The sequence below is a fragment of the Pogona vitticeps genome, chromosome 3 (assembly GCF_051106095.1).
Source record: "Pogona vitticeps strain Pit_001003342236 chromosome 3, PviZW2.1, whole genome shotgun sequence".
NCBI lineage: Eukaryota > Metazoa > Chordata > Lepidosauria > Squamata > Agamidae > Pogona > Pogona vitticeps.
This window is the reverse complement of record NC_135785.1, coordinates 79631056-79651987: the sequence shown is the minus strand read 5'-3', so window position 1 is coordinate 79651987 and position 20932 is coordinate 79631056. Positions and strand designations below refer to the sequence as shown.

The 20932-nt window shown below is 38.8% G+C and overlaps 1 protein-coding gene across 1 annotated transcript in view; it reads left to right on the top strand.

Annotated features, from left to right (window-relative positions):
* CFAP46 (cilia and flagella associated protein 46) overlaps window positions 1-18922 on the top strand; it is a 108976-nt gene extending 90054 nt beyond the window's left edge. Inside the window, exons 54-63 of the mRNA XM_072995373.2 lie at window positions 1349-1510; window positions 4287-4363; window positions 7044-7104; window positions 9295-9330; window positions 10165-10264; window positions 11541-11653; window positions 12675-12756; window positions 14799-14935; window positions 16012-16095; window positions 18291-18922. Coding sequence (XP_072851474.2) covers window positions 1349-1510; window positions 4287-4363; window positions 7044-7104; window positions 9295-9330; window positions 10165-10264; window positions 11541-11653; window positions 12675-12756; window positions 14799-14935; window positions 16012-16095; window positions 18291-18430 — 992 coding nt within the window. The 3' untranslated portion in view covers window positions 18431-18922. The remainder of the gene's footprint in view (window positions 1-1348; window positions 1511-4286; window positions 4364-7043; window positions 7105-9294; window positions 9331-10164; window positions 10265-11540; window positions 11654-12674; window positions 12757-14798; window positions 14936-16011; window positions 16096-18290) is intronic.
* The last annotated feature ends 2010 nt before the right edge of the window (window positions 18923-20932 follow it).

The window sequence follows — 20932 nt, the reverse complement described above, 5'->3', positions numbered from 1 at the left end:
GAGAGTTAGCTTTATTCAGGGGAACAGCTGTTGGGATAGCTCAGTGAGATGGAGCACCTAGTTGCAAAGATAGGGGCTGGGGAATTCGTATCTTCGAATCCCTTAAAGAATGGCCAGACTGTGTGTGGTCTTGTGCAAATTACACAGTCCCAGAGCTGCCCCAAAGGAAAGGAACACTTCGGAGTAGAGATGAGCCCAAACTGCCAAAAGGGTTCATCATTTGGCCAAACAGTTGTTCGATGCTTCCCAACCCCATCTCCTCAGGCAGGTTGCCATTCAGAAGCAGCGCCCCAGCTCTCCTGCCTCACCTTCTTGACACTTCTCTACTTCTGAGATAACGTGTTTACAAATATCACTGATTTTTTTTTAATTTTAAGAAGCAAATAGCAGCCAATTATTTAAAATTGGTAACCAAAGATCTTGGAATGACTTCAGTTGCTGAAATTAGTATAGGAAGGAGAATGACCTGATTTTGCTTCTGCGTTATTTTAATTTCTTGCCTGAAAGTTGCCCTTTTTGTACTTTTGAAGCCAAAAGACGGGTGCCAAATTGCTAATTATTATTTGTCATCATCATTAAAGCAAACGTAGTTACAGACCTCCATGCATGGGAAACCATGATTCAGCAATGTTATAAATCACTAATGATGTTCAACCTTGTGGGTTACAGTGTCTCCTCAAATATTCCTGATCGATATGGAGAGGTAACCTCAGATAAAGAACAGATTGTGGTGCAGAGAAGTAGCAAACTAAAAGTATTATATGCTTGTTGTGGGTTTTTTTTTGGGTTCTTTGGCCGTGTTCTGAAGGTTGTTCTTCCTAACGTTTTGCCAGTCTCTGTGGTTGGCATCTTCAGAGTATTCAACTCCCAAGCAAACTACACCAGAGCACAGAGTGCTGTCCTCTGAAGATGCCGGCCACAGAGACTGGCGAAACGTCAGGAAGAACAACCTTCAGAACACAGCCAAAGAGCCCGAAAAACCCACAACAACCATTAGATCCCGGCAATGAAAGCCTTTGCGAATACATTAAAAGTATTATACTTGTTTTTGCTTGCAAATGAAAACTATTTGCAATTACCTCTGACTGCAGTTGTTACATTTCTTTGGGAAATGAAGTCTCAGCTCATAGTGATTAATTATTGCATCATTTGTTCTCTCCAGACCATGGAGTTGCATAATCTGCATGATTCACAACATTTGTAGAGCTTTCATTTCCAAAGAGATTCTAGAAAAGGCCCCCAATTAGTTATTTGTTTTCCTTAGAAACATTTTTATGAAAAAAAAAACATAGAACAGATTTTATTCTAACATTGGTTTTCTGATCTGCTTCATTTTTCCTATATTCAGCTCTTGAAGATATTGGACAATGTGTGATACTGCTGGTGGACAAATCCCTTATGGAGCTACCTTTGGAAGCTCTGAGTACCTTTCAAGAAGAATCAATTAGTTCTGTGTCCAGAGATTTTTCTCTCCAAATGTTCTACAATCGCTTGCATAAAGAAGAATCGGGTATGACTGTTGAGAAACTATGACAAAATATTCAGTAGTACAGATTAGATAATATATATAACATTAGACCATTAGTTTGGAGATTGATTACCAGTTGCAACCTATGACTATAACCAGAAACTGTGATTGGTTGATTCTGGAAATTCTTCCTCACACACAGTGATTCTTCAATCACTGTGTGTGAGGAAGAGAGAGAGAGAGGTGATGCAGCACTACAGCAGGACTTAACAAGCACAAGGTTTGTGCACATTGGCCAAGTTATATTATCTTAGAACTAAGCTATTTTTTGAGGGACTAGAAAACCACCAGAAAAAGAAACAAATTAATTGCCCATCTCTTGTCCACATATTACAATGTTGTTTGCTGTTCATATGGCACTGCTTTGTTGATGGGGATGGATGCCCCCTAAATTCCTCCAGGCTTGTTATAATGCTAAGCAGAGCCCATGAGAGGGGAAGAAACACACGGCTGGTCTTCCACTGTCATGTAAGTAAACAAAATTGTATCCATGATGGTTACTAGGGGGAACCATGAATTGTTGTTTTTTAAATAAATCATACCAAACTAATCTTCTGTGTCTCTTTTTAAATAAAACTACAGATTTTGTTTAGTGTATCTTAATTTCAGCAAGCCTTTTGACAAGGTCCTCCATGGTCTCATTGACAAGCTGGTAAAATGTAGGCTAGACAGTACTACTGTTAGATGGATTTAGAGCTGGTTGAGGGAAAATACTCAAAGGGTCCTTGCTGATAGTTCCTCATCATCCTGGAGAGAAGTGGCAAGTGGGTACCATGGGATTCTGTTCTGGGCCAGGTGTTGTTTAACATATTTACAAATGACTTGGATGAAAGAGTAGAAGAGAAACTTATTAAACTTTTATATGACACTGATCTGTGAGGATTATCTAATGCTTCAGAAGACAGCAACAAGATTCCAGGTGACCATAACAGAGTGGGGAAGTAGATCAAAACAATTACAAATATGCTTCAGTGGAGATAAATGTACATTTCTGCATTAAAGCAGGAAGAAATGTGTTCATAAATACAGGACACACAGATGGCTTGCCAGTGGTACATGTAGAAAGGATCACTAGTTATTCATGAGTCAACTGTGTGACACAAGGGCAAAAAAAAGGCTAACGTAATACTCTGTTGCATCAAGACAGATCTAATTTCCAGATCAAGAGTAGAAATAGTAGCACTTTGTTCTGTTTTGCTCAGACGCCTGCAATACTGTGTCCAGTTATGGGCATCCCACATTTTAAAAGGATAAAAGGGAGAACAATTTATCCGCAGAACAAAAGCAAAGCAAAGCGTGCTGCTTATATACTGCCCCATAGTGCTTCAAGCACTCTCTGGGCTGTTTACAAGTTAATTATGCAGGCTACACATTGCCCCCTCCCCAGCGAGCTGGGGGTACTCATTTTACCCACCTCGGAAGGATAAAAGGCTGAGTCAACCTTGAGCCAGCTACCTGGGATTGAACCCCAGTTCATGAGCACAGTTTTGGCTGCAGTACAGCGGTTTAACCACTGCGCCACCAGGCAGAACAGCGGCCAACATAGTGACGGGTCTGGAAACCAAGTCTAAGGGGAACAATTGAGAGAGATAGGTGTATGTAGCCTGCAAAAGAGCAGTGGCAATATGGCAACCATTTTCAAACATTTCAAGTACTGTTACATAGAAGCTGGACCAGTCCTGTTTTCTATACCTCAAGGGCAAGGCCTGAACCAGTGGATTAAAATTAAAGGAAATAAGATTTTCATTAAATATTAGGAATGATTTTCTGATAATCTGTTCCACTTCCAAACAAATCTTGGTATCTCAGAAGTGGTGGACTCTGTTGGAATTTTTTATACAGAGCTTTGATTACTGTCTATCGAGGATGTTTCAGATGTGGTTTCTCTGTATCGACATTTTAGCTACTTTTTGTACCTTTTCAGTTTTTCTTGCAGTTATTAGTTTGATAACCAAAAATGGCTGAAATCCTGATTGTAGCATAAACCCAAGTGTAATGGTACATTTTTTCCTCCCTGCTAAGCAATTGTGTCAATTCTTGGGGTGGCACCTAGTTTACCCAAGGTAGAATAGACAGGAAATAATACTTGTGCTTGTCCTACAAACAAGATTTAAGCCAATATGTGTTAATCTTTTAACTGTACCACAGATTTATACTGACACTATGCTGGCTAGGTTTTTTCATCCTCAAATTAAGGCCATTATTTTCAGAAAATGTTTTGTAATTAATACATTTGTCACAGTATTAATTGTACAGATGTTACATTGCCATCATTCAACTTTGTGATATTAATTAAAACCTATATACATTACGATTTATGAAGCTAACAATAGTTCACTAGCTGTTTACTAGAGACGTCTCAAAATCAACTAGCTAGCTGGCCTCGAGCATGGAACAGGTCACATTTCAGGGGAGAAAAACACCCTACCTTAGTGGTCTTACTTTCAAGCTCCTGCAGCAATCTAAATTTCACTTCCAGACCATGGCTGCTTCCAAAACCAGAGCTGCAGATTGCCTCAAGTGGTTATTACAAATGTTTAAAATCAGTGTCTTAACCAAAACAAAAATAGAAAGTTTTTTTTTTAAATGTCAACAAGAATTTATTTGTTTGAGGAGAAAACCTTGTGGGTTTAGGAAACAGAATGGAGGCAGAGATTATGAGTTCATTCTGTGAAACTCCATCTCTAATACTATAGGAAGTGCTAATTCTCATCTTAATACCTGTCAGTTTGCCTTAGTGCTGCTTTTCATTTTATAGAAGCTGAGGGAAGGAAGGATGGAAAGGGTGTGAAGGAATCCAAACCTAAAGGTGAACAAAAAAGAGGAATGAAAATAGTAAGTATATATTTTTTTATTTCCATTGAGCTTTTGCCTTCATAAAAAATAGCTTCATTATTTATTTTATTTTTATTTGAATAGGCATACTAGTTAAGCTACTACATAATGTATCATGTGCTGCATTTCAGAAGAGGGAGAAAAGGCTACTGTTTCTTTAAAAGTCTTTCAGCAAGATTTTTCAGACAAACTTTATCCTGATGAAGAGATTTGTCAAGTTGGCCTAGCAGCTAGACAATATAAGGAGCTACCTGAGGTACAAGAAATCTACAGGTCCCAAGCTAATTTGGAAATTTGTCTAGGGGGAACACAAATTCTCATTCCTTCTTTGTCTGAGCTATGGGCTCAAAATATGTTCCTTCTTTTTGAAAACACACATACATACATTTAATTTATGTACTCTCAATTGAGAGGAGTGACATACCTGTCATTTTCTGCCATTAACAAATGGACAGGGAACCTTAAGATTATAGAAGGTGCCATGCTAGACCAGACCAGAGGGATTCATAATGTGGCTAACTAGGTGGTCTTAGGAAGTCCACAAGCAGGACATGATAGCACTAGCATGCTTCCGTTCACACCCCCAGCAAGTGATACAGATACATGCTGCCTCTGATGTTTTGAGTAATATTTCGCAATCATGTTTTGATAGCCTTATCTACCATTATTATTTTTTTCAATTTTCTTTTAATGTTATTCACATTTGTGGTCAATATTTATTGTACTTTACTTTGTTTTACTTTTATTGGATTTTTACCCCAGCCCCCCCCCAGACAAGGTCTACTCGGGGCGGCTTACATACATAAAAATATAGCAAAACAACATCCTAAAAACATTTAAAACAATTATATAAATCCTTGCCAAGATGGAGAGATTAAAAGAAAAAGTAAAGGTCAGTTTAATTGACAGGAGGGAAGGCCTGCCTGTTTTTAAATGGCTTTTAAAACATCCAGTGAGGGTGCCAGATGAATTTCTGTCGGGAGGCTGTTCCAGAGCCGAGGGGCCACTGCTGAGAAGGCCCGGTTTCTTGTTCTTTCTTTCCGGGCCTCTCTCGGCATTAGTAGACGGTGTTTGTAGAAAATTCCTAGGTCTCTGGCTATAGTGTTTTGACTGACTATGGTATTTATGGTACATCCAAAAGGTATTTCAACCCTATCACCATCTGAACAACCAGAAACATTTTCATCCTCTTTTTATAAGGGTGATTAATCATGAACAGTATCTTTCCCAGCTTCTGTCAGCTTCTTTTCAGGGTTTAGTTTAAAAGCTGTTATTCTGCTTACAATGCTAGTATGATTCCCTAGAGGTTAAAGTTCCAGTCTGACTCTTTTGTACAGTCCAAATGTTTTATTTAGTTAATCAATTGACACTCTCCTTTCTGTGTCACTTACCAGCTAGCCATGCTCATGGAATAGGTAGCGTTTCAGAAAAAGTGTCCTTGGAAGATCTGGTTTTCAAGTTCCTACCAAGAAGCCCAAATTTGGCTTCCAAGAACTCACAATTACATTTCCCAATGACAGTGGTGCCAACATGTACCATCACTAGAGTCGTCTCTAATAATATCCATCAGGCTATCTAGATAGCGGCTGAAATCATGTTGCACAGCTCATTACCAATAAGAAATCATGATTGTTTAAGGCAGGCTTGTCCAACCTGCGGCCCGAGGGCCGCATGCGGCCCAGCTCAGCTCGTAATGCGGCCCAGTGCAATTTTTTATTTTTAAAGAAATTCCAAAGTTTCGAGTTACACTGCCGGCCCTTGCGGCCGGAATGTGGCCGCGGCGTGTCACAACAGTAGAGGTGGAGAGAGGGAAGGAAGGAGTGGGAGGGGACAGGGGGGCTGCGTGACTGCATTGCGCTTTCCCCGTCAATAGGTGGACCCCCTCCCGGCCCCATAAAGCTGGCAGCCTCTGCTGTCAGAGATCGCAGCTGCCGGTAAACGTGCTTGGAGGGTGTGTGTGGAGGACGGCTAGGGCTGCCCCCCCCCCATGCAGCCCAAATAAAATGTATGTGCGGCCCAAACCAACTTTTCATCTTCTAATGTGGCCCAGGGAAGGTGAAAGGTTGGACACCCCTGGTTTAAGGCTTTCTTGTGTGATTTTTTTAGGTGCGTGCAACTTCATCACATTGTGAACTACGTATATTTGAAAGTCACCAATAGAAACCTTTGACCAGCCGTGAATTGCTGTAAATGATCATGTCATTCCTGTTGTGCATGCAGAGCTGCACAACAGGATTTCAGCCAGTGTATGACATCCATAGCCTTACTACAAAGCAGGAAATTCACTACACAAGCTACTAGTTTCTAAACTGTACCAAGCCTCCTCCTTCAAACACAACAAAATACCAAAAGAAGCACAATATTTATTTTCACCTTTAGAGTAAGGGCTAAGTGATGGTGGTCAAGAAATATATGTATTCTTACAGCTGCAGTATTGCATTCTCACTGTGGCTTTTTTGTGGCAGCTGAGATCCTTCTGGAGAGTTACATGAAGTAATACTACATGACACTGTTTGAGAGGAACAGTGCCATGTAGTATTGATGAAAACGTATTGGGGTTCCCATCCTAGCTACATCTACCAGGAAGCAAGAACCAGCTGAAGGGTTTAATTCTGAGTAAATTAATTTAGCATTATGCTGTGATGTGCCCAGGCTAAAACTGTTCCTTGTTTAATAACAGCCTGCCCTCAACCGACCTCTGCTACCCAACTGCCTTCCGATTGATATACATAATGTTAAATGTATCCTTTAAAAATTATTGTTGACAAGTTGGAATGTTTAAACCACAGCTTGTCAATGCCCATGAGTTTTATTGTTCCCCTTGGGGTCTGTCCTAGTACAAGCTCCCATTTAAAGTACTGAATCATCTTCAGTGGTTAGCTGCCATTAGTAGCGCAGAGGGGCTACTGAATGCCCCAGAAGTGCAATCGTTAGTGTTAACAACTATAGAAATTATGTAAACAACAATATACTGGAATTTACTGGTAGGGAGAAATGGTAGGGAATGGGTATGAGTGGTTTTTAATTAGTGGAAGAAAATTTGATGTTTAGACAGTATTTAAGCTGCTGGAATTGAAAGGAAATTGTTTCATCATATGAGATGACTACAGTGGAGGCATGTGGAAGGGCATACCAAAAGCAGTGACATATGGAAAGGAAACTTTAATACTTCTGAGTTGTGAAAGGTAATGAGGACAATCAGGTGCAAGAGAGTAGACCTGATAACTAGATTTGTAAGGGTGACACATTCAAACTGGATAATGGAAAGTAAAAGCTAATTGCTACTCACAACTTCAACAACATTGAATAACACTATGAAAAATTATGGGCACAGTTATAGTGTAGGTGAGGACTGGTGGTCCAGGGCTTCTAGTTTTGAGACCTCTTAATGGCTAACAACAAGGCCAGTGGAGGGCATGGCATTTCAGTTGAACTATTCAAAATCTTAAAATATGACACTGTTAAGGTGCTACACTCAATATGCCAGCAAGTTTGGAAAACTCAACAGTGTCCAGAGGATTGGAAAAGATCAGTCTGCATTCCAATCCCAAAGAATGGCAGTGCCAAAGAACACTCCAACTACCATACAATTGCATTCATCTCACATGCTAGCAAGGTTATGCTCCGAATCCTCCAAGGTAGGCTTCAGCAGTATGTGGACTGAGAACTCCCAGAAGTACAAGCTGGATTTCAAAGGGGCAGAGGAACTAGAGACCAAATTGCTAACATGCACTGGATTATGAAGAAAGCCAGAGAGTTCCAGAAAAACATCTACTTCTGCTTCATTGACTACGCAAAAGCCTTTGACTGTGTGGACTACAGCAAACTATGGCAGGTTATTAAAAGAATGGGAGTGCCTGACCACCTTATCTATCTCCTGAAAAATCTATATGTGTGACAGGAAGCAACTGTTAGAACTGGCTATGGAACAACTGATTGGTTCAAAATTGGGAAAGGATTACAACAAGGTTGTATATTGTCTCCCTGCTTATTTAACTTATATGCAGAATACATCATGCAAAAGGCAGGACTGGATGAATCCCAAGCCAGAATTAAGATTGCCGGAAGAAATATCAACAACCTCAGATATGCAGATGATACCACTCTGATGGCAGAAAGTGAGGAGGAATTAAAGAACCTCTTAATGAGGGTGAAAGAGGAGAGTGCAAAAATGGTCTGAAGCTCAACATAAAAAAAACACCAAGATCATGATCACTGGTCCCATCACCTCCTGGCAAATCAAAGGGGAAGATATGGAGACAGTGACAGATTTTACCTTCTTGGGCTCCATGATCACTGCAGATGGTGACAGCAGCCACGAAATTAAAAGACGCCTGCTTCTTGGGAAGAAAGCAATGATAAAACTAGACAGCATCTTAAAAAGCAGAGACATCACTTTGCCAACAAAAGTCCACATAGTCAAAGCTATGGTTTTCCAAGTAGTGATGTATGGAAGTGAGAGCTGGACCATAAAGAAGGCTGACCGCCGAAGAATTGATGCTTTTGAATTGTGGTGCTGGAGGAGACTCTTGAGAGTCCCCTGGACTGCAAAGAGAACAAACCTATCCATTTTAAAGGAAATCAACCCTGAGTGCTCACTGGAAGGACAGATCCTGAAGCTGAGGCTCCAATACTTTGGCCTTCTCATGAGAAGAAAAGACTCCCTGGAAAAGACCTTGATGTTAGGAAAGTGTGAGGGCAAGAGGAAAAGGGGACGACCGAAGATGAGATGGTTGGACAGTGTCAATGAAGCTACCAACATGAATTTGACCCAACTCTGGGAGGCAGTGGAAGACAGGAAGGCCTGGCGTGCTCTAGTCCATGGGGTCACAAAGAGTCGGACATGACTTAATGACTAAACAACAATGTCTGTTTCTTGCTCTCTGTCTCAAAAAATGTCTTGTTTGCATGTTCTTAACTCTATGTCTCAGATGTTGTGGATCCACATAATGAAGCAAGGAGAAAAGGTATTGTTTGTAAAACTTAAAGCTTATGAGTTGTTTTGCCATTTCACTAAGCGACCCTGAGGACATTTCCCCGATGAAATCATTTAAATCTGCAGCTGATCTGTAGGTCAGAAAATGGCTGCTGATTGAGATGATGACCAAATTTTATTTTGTATATTAAAGGAAAAGTATCAGTTTTTAAAGCTTTTCTTTCTTTCTTTCTTTCTTTCTTTCTTTCTTTCTTTCTTTCTTTCTTTCTTTCTTTCTTTCTTTCCAATTATGGCCAGTATCCTGTTCAAGGTTTGAGAGTTTGGTGTTTTTTTTTTTACTAACAGACTAGAAATCTGTATTCCTAGGTTTCCATCTCTCCATAACTAAAAGGGAAGCAAAAGGCTGTTAGCCTCTGGGCAGCATATTTTAGTTATGCAGTCACATATTTTATTTTGTAGATTATTACTAACTTTTGTGGACTTATTTGCAAATTTGACTATCATAGAACAAGACTGTGTAGTCCCCAAGATTACACAAATGCAAGAGTGGGTCATACCTTTTACTGGACCACTAAAAAATTAAATAAATAGCAAGCTTTCATGGATAGAACCTACTTCCTCAGGCTAAGCACACCTCCTTCTTGGACAGTGCAGAAAAATTGTAGACAAGAGTCCAAAAATTGATACTTGTCTGTGAAAGACGACCTAGGTCTTCTTGAGGCTGGGCTTTTGTGTCCCTGCAGCCAGGCTTGGAATTTTTACACACATATTTTTTTGAGCTAGAGCTTTTTAAAGGTATATAATTAATTTTTACAACAGTGCTGGAAAATCAGGTGTTCCTAACTTTGAAAAATTTTATACTCAGAAACAGATAATCCTGAACAAACATTTAAGACAATCCTAGAGAAATATGAGCCATTTACTCTTCGTTGGGATGGTTTTTTCGGTAGCGCACATTGTCCAAGGTAGGTAACTTTGTTCCTCAGGACACAGAATATTTTAGAATCTTTAAAAATATCTAGTTTATTTTCCTTAAACTTCTTATAAAAGGTGAAAACACAATGCAAAATCCTGTCATAAATTAAACATTTTAAGGTTCTGTTGATTTTAGCAGAAGAGCTAAGGAGTCTTTCCCACTGAAAGGAATTAAATATGCTGAGCTTTAACCTGAGCATCATATTCCTTAATGATTGTGATAAAAAGGAATACTTGTATACAAGTTAAGAAAAATTACAGCTAGTTCTAAATTTGGGAAACACATACACAAGTATACTCGTAATGCTGACATACATATTGCCAGTATTCTGTCAGTGTATTTTATTTATTTATTCTATTTATATCCTGCCTATCTGGTCAATTACGACCACTCTAGGCCAGGATCGTCTTACTGAATTGTAAGGAACTGTGTGAGTCATGACAGGAAATTATTGCTCCTTAATGAGGTTCTTGTTGTATTCCTGGGTGTTTGTCTGTCTGATTGTAGAATTGGCTATACACCCAGGAAAACCATCAACTCATTAATAAGCAGCAATTTGCTGCCAAGACTTATGTGATTTTCCTTACGCAAGAGTAAATCAGCAACAGAATTCTGGTCAACATTATGTATTATGTTCCTTTCCATGCAAGAAGTATTTGTTAGCTGTTAGCATACAGGTTGTGTGTGTTGTTTTTGTTTTGTTGTTTTTTGTTCTGATCAGAACAGAGCAGAAAAGAAAATTCTTAAAGTAGTAGCTTCCTTCTGATATAATTAATAACAACCTGCCCAATGTCCTATTGCATTTTTTCCACATGTGTATGATCACGGGTTTTTTCTGTTTCTTAGAAAGAGACAGGGCACACAATCAGTATGCAATTAGGGGAAGTCTGGGGACGCAATGGAAAGTCTAAGAGGCAAATCAGATCATGTGCACAATTGCGCTTATGCAATTGCTTAGGAGAATAGCATTCCGCCCATTGCAGTCTTATTCTGGTATTGTGAAGTGGGTATAATAAACATGTGAAGATGCTAGTCCCATCCCTTCTGTTGCCACTTTCACCATTCTCCTGGAGTAGAAAGTGACTTTCTGAAGATACATGTCTCTGCTCCGCGTGGAGGCTGGCTCTGTGTGAGATTTGGAATCATCCGGATAGGATATAGGCTACATATTCTCATTACCACCTTCATGTGCTGTAACATTATTCTGCATTATCCCTATTAATTTATTTTGGTATTAAAATGTTTTGTTTTGTTTTTCCTTTCAGTCAAGCAGAGTGGGAACACTTACTGAATAACTGTAGTGCATTTGTCTTCTATGGAATGGAAAGATTCCTCTGCCACATTTTGCTTGAGAGATTCATTGCTATGAAGATACCAGGTGATTTAATGAAACTGAACAAAAACACCCCAGAATAACACAATGCTCTCTTCATTTTATTTTGAAATGTGTTATTCAATTATCATAATTTTAGATGGTGAATATGCAGTCACTGGTGAAATCAGGTGAGCCATTCTGGCTGCATACAGGTGTCACAATAAACTATAGTTTATTATGACAGGAATAAACCTAGGCAAGTCATGGTCTTGCACACCCTCCACTGTCTTTCTCTCCTCTGTCTTTGCCATGAGGAGCCAACAGTGCCTTCCTTTCATATACCATGTTGGTTGAATCCCAAAATTTGATTCATGTTAACAATGGTTTGTTTCTGCCTTCATTGTTATGGCACCCCGGGTGCTACTACGATCTGTGGAAGCCACTCATAGTGCCTGTGAAGACGATCTTGTATGAATGGAAATCTCTGATTTCTGCCAAAAAGTCTCCCTTCTACTGACCTCTCCACCCCCATAATCCTTCTATAGTATTTGGGAAAAATTTTGACCGTCAGGGAATAAATATTTGTTTATTAAGTAAATAAGTGAATATTATTTGTAAGGGCACCTTTCTCCCAGTGAAGGAGGTTCACAACATTAAAAGAAGTAAAATTAAAAACATAATAAATTGCACATTTAAAAATACATTATTTCAAACTTTAAAAACTTACTTGGCTGAATATCAGCATTCAGTTATTAAAAGCCTGCCTGAGGAGATGAGTCTTCAATTGTCAGTGGAAGGATAAAAGAGAAAGAGCTAACCTAAGCTCTTGAGGGAGAGCATTCCACAGCCTGGGAGCAGCCATAGAAAGGGCCCTCTCTTGTGTCCCCATCAAATGTGCCTGCGGAGGCAATGAGACTAAGAAGGAGGGCCTCTTTTGAAGATCTTAAGGGCTGGGAAGTTTCACATGGGGGTGAGAAGATGGGGATAGAGATCTCTGTTGCCTAAGGTGTGCCTTATTCGTGTATTTGTATCCAAACACCACTGAAACAATATTAGTACTACTAGTTTTTGTTTCTCTCCTTAGAATGTCAGCTGATGATGCTTTTAGAACTTGCGCATACAAAACCAAGTGCTGTACGAGTGAGAGATCTTGATGAGGACAGAAGGTAAAGCAAACTTTATGTTAGTTTCTCAATCTAAAACCTATGTTGAAGCTAGTAATTTTTTAAAAAATATTCGTTATTTTATTTACAATAGTTGTCTTCCTATGATAAAGTATTGCATATTGTGGTAAAGTATGATACAATATTATACAATGTTCCTCTATACAGCATTAAAATGTAAATACAGGGAGAGGAGCAGGGAGACAGTATTATAACTATATTGTGTCCTAGAACCTGTTGTGCAGCTTGTGAAAAACTACATTGTTGAATCCCCATTGGGAAGTATTACCTAGTGATTAAAGTCCTAGCAGCTCCCAGCAGTCTGTAGTCCTCCCTTCCTAATCAACTCCACCATTGGACTGCTAGATTTGATGTAATGGAGACTGCAGAGACAGCCATGTTGACTAATATACTCTGAACGAAGGTGATATGCTTATTATGTTAATCAAGAAAAGAAAAGGTGTAAAATTGTGTGCAAGCTTACAGATCACAGGATCATTCCATCAGGCATGGTGTTAGAAAAGCCAGGAGTAATGAGAAAGAGGGACAGAAAAAAGGAGTGGGCAGAATAAAGCAAAAAACTTCTATATTTGAAGGCTCGCTCCGATGGAACATTTGTCCTCTCTTCTTCCTTGCTGATTGATGCCTCTTAGTGCTAAATGAACATGGGTTTCTGTCCACAGTTATTATTAAACATCCCATTTCTCTTTGAGAAACCAGCATCATCTTAATGAATGGTTCAAAAATATTTTAAAACCATGAAGAAATGCTCCCAAAATGATCTTCTGTGCTTGATTTCTTTAAAAAGTAGATTTGTACCCTCAGGAAAAGCTTTCAATCTGAGAGCTCTTTTCAGCAGAGCCTCCATCAGCTTTGGAAATCTGCTGTTTTTCACTATTTCAAAAGCAATGAAGAACTCCTTTAAAGAATGATCTTCTGTGCTGGATTTTTTTTCTTGTTTGTTAGTAGATTAGCACTGTTGGTACTGATTTAAACTTTTTGTCATCTGGCGAAACTGCCTATGTATATGAGTGCAAAATTGGGGAATAATGACTCCATCTGGAGTCATTATTCTTAAAGATATCTCCTTCCTAGCAAGTTAGATTTTGGACTTGGTTTGTTAGTGAGCACTTCTGCCTCTGCATCGCTTGAAGCATATTGCATCTAGCCTTCTAATGGTGGAATTGATCAGGAGTTTTATTCTGGAGTGTTGGATTAATAAACCTTACCAAAATACTCAACCTATTTTATTTAATTTATTGATTAATTTGTTTTTGGATTAATTGATTATTTTAATTATTAATTATTATTAAATTTGTTTGCTTGTTTGTTTGTTAACTTTTTTAAAAAAATTGATTTCTATACCACCCATCTCGCTACAAGGCCACTCTGGGCAGTTTAGCAGTTTACACTCAAAAAACAAGAAACAAAAATATAAGACATCGTCAAATTACAACTGTCAGTAACAGATATAAAACTCAATTATGCAAAATCAGACACAAAATCAAAATCAGACTCAAAAATACAACATACACCGTAAATAAAATCAACATAGAGATAAGCGGTTTAAGAAGCGAGATGGCAGAATGAAAATAAACACTGAAGAGTGCAACGCGTTATTCAGATGTAAATTCCGGAAAAGCCTGCTGAAAAAGCCATGTCTTCAAAGTTCATTTAAAAATTCCCAGTGAAGGGGCCTATAAGATTGTGATTGAAGTTCACTAATAGCAATGTTGTCTTCCTTTGAACTTTTTCCAAAATATGTTCCATTAATTTTGATAGGATCTTCAGCCCAGTAAGTATGGCTAGGAATAGGGATAGCCAGTTTGCAGCCATAATGTATTATATGACCTTGCAGCTTCCAAATCCTATTTGATGGCTGACAGACTAATGAGAACAAGATAAGAAAAATGCCACTCGCTTTCATTGGTGTGGCTGATGGATGCAATATAGACAAACATTTGCTTTGTCCTTTGTGCCCTAATAATTCAGGACTGCCAGTATTTGCTATATGTATTCATTATACTTCTTGTTCCGTTTTTCAGTTCTTTACGCCTGTCTCTGGAGCTGCCCACGGAGACAGTAATCCTTCTGAGCCTCACTGGGGTGCATTCCATCATCGCAAACCAATGGCATACTACCCTGGAAGAGAATGCACCAAAACTGGAAAGCTTATGTGAAAGTAGGTAGCACATTATGATTTCTTATTACTGTTCCCGTACATCTCTAGTTTTATGTGGGAGAAACTAGGGGGAAAACTTTTGGAAACTTTATGACTCTAGAAACATCACATTTTCTGATTCAAATAAATTCTTTTGAACCTGTGTACATCTGGATACCTGAACGCTGAGGGATTTGACGCGTCTACCAAGGAGCCCTTGAGAAACTTCTAAGGAGTTTTCTAAGGGGTTTCTGCACTCAGGCTGCTCTCTGAGTGCAGTCATTAAAGGGCAAGTATATAAAAAAAAGATAGAATTTGCTGCAGAGCACACAATAAGTGTGAATTTGTGCCATGTGCGAAAGGCTATCAAGAACCATTATAGGCATCATAGGAATAAAGCTGATAAACTTGTTGTGTGTTTTTTTTTTACTAGTCAAACTGTTATGTCACAATGTTTATGGTTTTATTTTTAAGTATGTTTGAATCAAGCACTCTTTAAAAAGAAAAAGCAATTCAAACATACTCATGAATCTAGATCTGGATTCTGTTCTGGTTTCCTGCCAAATTCCTCCAGTTTTCATCTGTATTTGCTCCAGATGATGTTATTTGCGGTAAATAATGGCTGGGGAGTATTTTCATCATATTGGCTAAAACCCAGTCATAAGTTGCAACTAGAGTAGCCCACTGTATTTGTGGGAATTTGCTGAGTCAATATCTTTGTAAATTCCATTGATTCATTGGGCCTGCTCTATTTGTGACTTACTACTGATTTCACTCAACATGTAGTTTTGCCCACAGGAGGCCCTAAATCCATTGATTTTGATAGTTTTCAGTTGGTTTACACCAGTGATATAATTTATTGGGCTACATCTCTCAGCCTGCTCCCTCTTCCTTTTGTTGGTGAGAACTGCTTCTAGGGATTGGAGTTCAACAACATCTGGAGGGCCACCATTTGTCTGTACCTAGTTGGCATGCACCTTACTCTGAATGGGATCAAGTTGGGCTGCAAACATGCAAAAGAAAAATTATGGATTCTGCTCCCTGGTCCATGGTGTGTGCATGTTTTAATTGTGAAAACGTCTATGCTATCATTGTAGGCTTATTAAAAGTAGGCAAAACAACTGGACAAGCTGTTCGAATCCTGCAGAGGAGTAAGACTGCTATGGATCCGACACCTAAAGGTAAAATTCATATTTTAAAAAAAAAGAAATGATACTACAAACTCTTAAATAATTTTTATCTCATTTGTTGTAGTAGTTGTTACTATTCCTCTGAGAGTATTTGTAGCTCTATAGCCACACTTAAAGACAAGGGGATTTTTTTTTTGAACTACTGAAAAATGTCATATGCCTAGAAGAGATTTGCGATGGAGTGGGGGAGGGGGTTCCATGAAGAATGTTTGAAAACTGGAGTGTATCAGCAAAGCCATGGTGTTAAGAATAAGTACTGCAATAAATATCAGTGGTGTGTTAAGCCCACAAAACATTCAAAGAGTGTGTCTCTGATGTCAGATTTCCATATTTATTTGCTGTGATGACAACCAAGTGGTATACAAAAATAATATCTTATTTATTTTTATTTATATCCCCATCACAACTGCAGTGGACACAAGAGGTCTATAATTAGACTATTGTGCAATTTTTTTTGGGGGGGGAAGACCCTACCGATGCTGGGTGGGTGAATGGGTATAAAATAAATTCAGGACCATGGATCTAGAGGAAGGGGTGTGAACAACTACCACTACCACAATTTTCTGAATTAATATTGGCTGACTGGATCTGCTGTTTGCCCCATTGTGGTAAATATATGGTTACTTATGTGATACTGTAAGTTTTACATGATGGGGAAAAGTGTTAAATCCTTCCCCTCCCACTGCTGTAGTCTTGATCAGATCCAGCTCACACACGTGCTTCAGTTAGCGTTAGATTATGGTGGTTCTTGTTTTAAACTGTAGGAGATACTGATCCCAGATTTGCACAGGATATTTTGAAATAACATTTGAATTACTCTCACATAGTTCATTGCAATATTTGTTGTTCGTTGTAACAAACATTTTATAACATTTGAAGGCAAGAACCATTCTGAGACTCGTGTATGAAAATATCCTACCTATGAACCATATACACATAAACAATACCCTACAGCCCACTTATACTCATTGACCAGAGATTTCTCTGCAATCAAGACATGGAAGCCTTTAGTTGTCAAGGCCAGTATTCAGGAAACTTTGCATTCAGGGTTGCTGAGTTAATTTATGAGCTCATGAGCTTCAAATACAAAGGTTTAAGTGGAGTCTAACTAATACAGCAAAGCTATGGAATATTGATGATGGACCTTCTGTATCCATGTTGTTTTCAGTGTGCCTTACATTTGCATGAGGAAATGTGTGCATCTACCTTCACAAGCTTCAGGAAGACACCTATAGAGTGCTACACATAAGGAATGGGGCAACAGAATACTAGCCAATAGATATAGGCAAAGGAAACTAGCCAGGTTCTTACACTAATTTGTCCATATGGTTGAGATTGGGGGCCACTTCCCCCAATACATTTTAGATGTAAATGTACTATGTTTTATAGATACACAATACAGTTTAAAGTATGAATATGACACGTATTTGCAAACACCTGTATCATACCAGTGCACTTATCTTGGAGCCACTCTTGAATGCAGATCCATACAAGTGTGGCAAACGAGGCTTGCCTGTATATAATTATGTAATGTGTGAAAAGACCCTTGGTCTCTTAACCCTCCAACTATTTGTTCTAGTGCAAGAGGCTGCACCACATATATTTTTTCAGGCTTGATGGGCTAAATCTGTATCTTATTCCCAGCTAGGGAAAATTCATTGAATGAATGAGACTAGGGAAGTCAACATTTGTGTAAGATTCTTTGATTCAGTGGGTCTACTCTAGTTGGTGTCTAACAACTGGATTTGGCCTGCCAGTCTTCTGATAAACAACCATTCTTTTCTGGAAAATATTGCAAATGTGATGAAGTACCTGTGCATTCCATTCACCGAGAACAGTCCTATATGCAAATTACACAGTGACCAGGATTGATGGAATTGAGGATTAATATTGTATCGAAGAGTGATCCTTGACATGTTGCACTTGCACAGATGTGAAGAATTAGATATTTAAGTGGCAGAAGTTAAAACTCTTGGTACAGTCCAGTTCAAAGTTAAGTACAGTTCAAAGTTAAGTACTTTGAAATCCTATTGATTTCAATAAAAATTTGGCCATATGTTTAAATCATTTCTACGAGAAGAAATAGGTCTTCAGATTACCTTTCCTTTGGCTATATCATATCGTCTTTCTCTTTTAAAACAACCCAGTACCTGGTTTTAACTATTTGCTGTGAACTATGTTTCTAGTGGAACCATACCATATCGATTCTCCAGAAGACAACAAAGAGGATCAGAGGGAAAGTCCCAGTGGACGAAGCCATCCTGAAATGCAGCCATCTGCTATTAATGCTGTTTTATATGGACTTCCCAACCTAATGTTCACCTGATTCACAGTGCATTTCTGATATAACAGAGAAATTGACTAGAATGTGAAACACAGCTATTATAATTGGAGCTTGTTAATTTGAGTTCACATAAGTTTGATTATTTTTAAATTTATACATTAGTGTTCAAAGAAATATAAAATGTTTTTGTCTGAGTTTTCTACCGATGTTTTTCAGTGTGGAAGTCTGTCATCTGTGTTTTGTTACCGCTGTGCTTAATCACATCACAATCACTGTGTGTTTGTGGTGCTAGATGTTGGTATAGTACTGGTTGCTACCCTGATAGCATGATCGTATATTATCACACAGATTTAGTTTGCACACCTATACCCATTTAGCTGGGAGTCAGAAATGTGAGTCTGTCGCTGTATCTTCACCATATTGCTGTTCTCCACTGAGGGATGCACATGCTTTGTTTTTAAAAAAAAGTTCAGCGTACATGGCTATAATACATTAACAATGTATATTTGATAATAAACAGTCCTATTGTTTGTTGTTTATGTGTGATAAGTTTATTTCTTAGTATATCTGAGATTTTTTTCATGTTTATTTTGTTTCGTAATGTAAACCAGCCAGAATACTGCTTAACACAAGTAAGGAAGTAAGGAAGTAAGGAAGGAAGGAAGGAAGGAAGGACGGACGGACGGACGGACGGACGGACATTAGGGTATGGAGGGTAGGAAAAGATATCTGCCTGATAATCTGAAGCATCTGGCTAAATATCTGTTCCCCTTCTGTTTATGAACTAACCAGACAAGCTACTAGTAAGATTCAATTTCCTTGTCTCAGAGATTTCAGGATGCTAGATGAGATCTAGAAGGCTCTTTGTGTGAGTGGAAGGCACTTCCTTTGTGCAAAAGGAGTTCCTGAACCTCCAACTGCAGCCCTCCCTGACCTGCCTGAGGGACTTTGGGCAGCTCCTGCACAGAAGCAGAGGTGATAAATGATTGTTAAAAACTTGTTGTGTAGCTGCTCCATCACAGCAAAAATGACACCACCACCACCTTTAATTTTGGCCTGTTTGCTGGTTGACATGAAACTAGAGAAAGTCAAAGACAACCTGCAACTGATATAGGGACTCTTTAATTAGCTGCAACCTGCCACTGCTAGTGGTGTCAGTCATGTTGTGCCAGTGAAGCTATGCAACAGGATACAGGACGTTACTTTTTCTGAGACTACATTTCCCAGAATCCCCCAGATTCTTGGATCTGTATACTCAGAAAAGGTAACGTCCCATATCCTGGCTCTTACTGGCTGTGTGGTTCTGGGAATTTAACATTTCCCATCTCTGCCTGCAGGAACACCACCCACAGTACAGCTCTCTCTGGTAGTAAGAGGAGAGGGGTCCCTGCTGCCCATTTCCCCAAAATTAATCCAGCAAGCTAGATCTGGGGTTTAAGAGTACTCTGCACAGCATAGTCTATTATGGATAACTTGCATTTTATATTACAGTATGTTTCTTTGCACTTAATAGGAAAAACAACATCAAGGAAAAACACAAAAGATTCAATCATCACTGCATCAACCTAAGTTTCTTTCATTCTTAGCAAGCCAGGCAGGTCTGTTCCCTGTGATAAATTGTTTGTGTTCCTTTTAAAGACATTAATATGTCACTGAAAAATACTATTCTTGGCTTCCCTGCTATGCTAAAACTAATTAGAACCTGATAGAAACATAAGGATTTGTAGCATAGTGCTGCAAAATCATGACATCTGTAGCATTCTTTTTGAGAGGTGAAGGTCCATCCATGGTTATAAAGAAATTTACTTTTCCCTTTTTACCCTCAAAGCCTGCCTTATCAGATAACCATGCCAACTCAACTCCATCTATCAGTTATTTAGCTTAAAAATATACATCATTTCATATTGCTCCATTTAATTTTGATATTGTCCTCCATCTAAATATTCGAGTTAACTGGAATTTTTGGAAATCCGATGTTTTACTAACCTCTGGGAATTTGAAATAGTCTCTAATCATTCAGTAACCTAAAGACGTTTGTGATTATGGCACTTATTGTTTCCTATTCAGCTCTTACGTCAGTAAGCTGTTGTACTCCATGGATTCAGAAAATAGTTGAGAGAATTTAATACAAGAGAATTTTAGTAAAATTAAATCCAGGAGAGAGGATGTAAGACTAAAATAATAATAACAATAATGTGCTGTCAAGTCAATTCAGACTTATGGCAACTCTATTTCAGGGTTTTCCAGGCAACGAGTACTCAGATGTGGTTTACCATTCCCTTCTGGAGGCATCTTAGACCTGTGCACCTTGCCCAAAGCTCTTGTCCTGGGACACACAATGGGGAATGGAACTCCCAGCCTCTGGCTCTGCAGCCAGGTACCCAACTCACTGAACTATCTAGCCATCTTTGAGAGGAACAGCAAGTAGCAACTGCATCACTTTCCATTTTATGATAGTTTCCTTGAAGAATTAGATGATGACTGCATGGGTTCAAATTCTCATTTAGTAATAATGAGTCACTGCATGATTTTAGGCAAGTGATA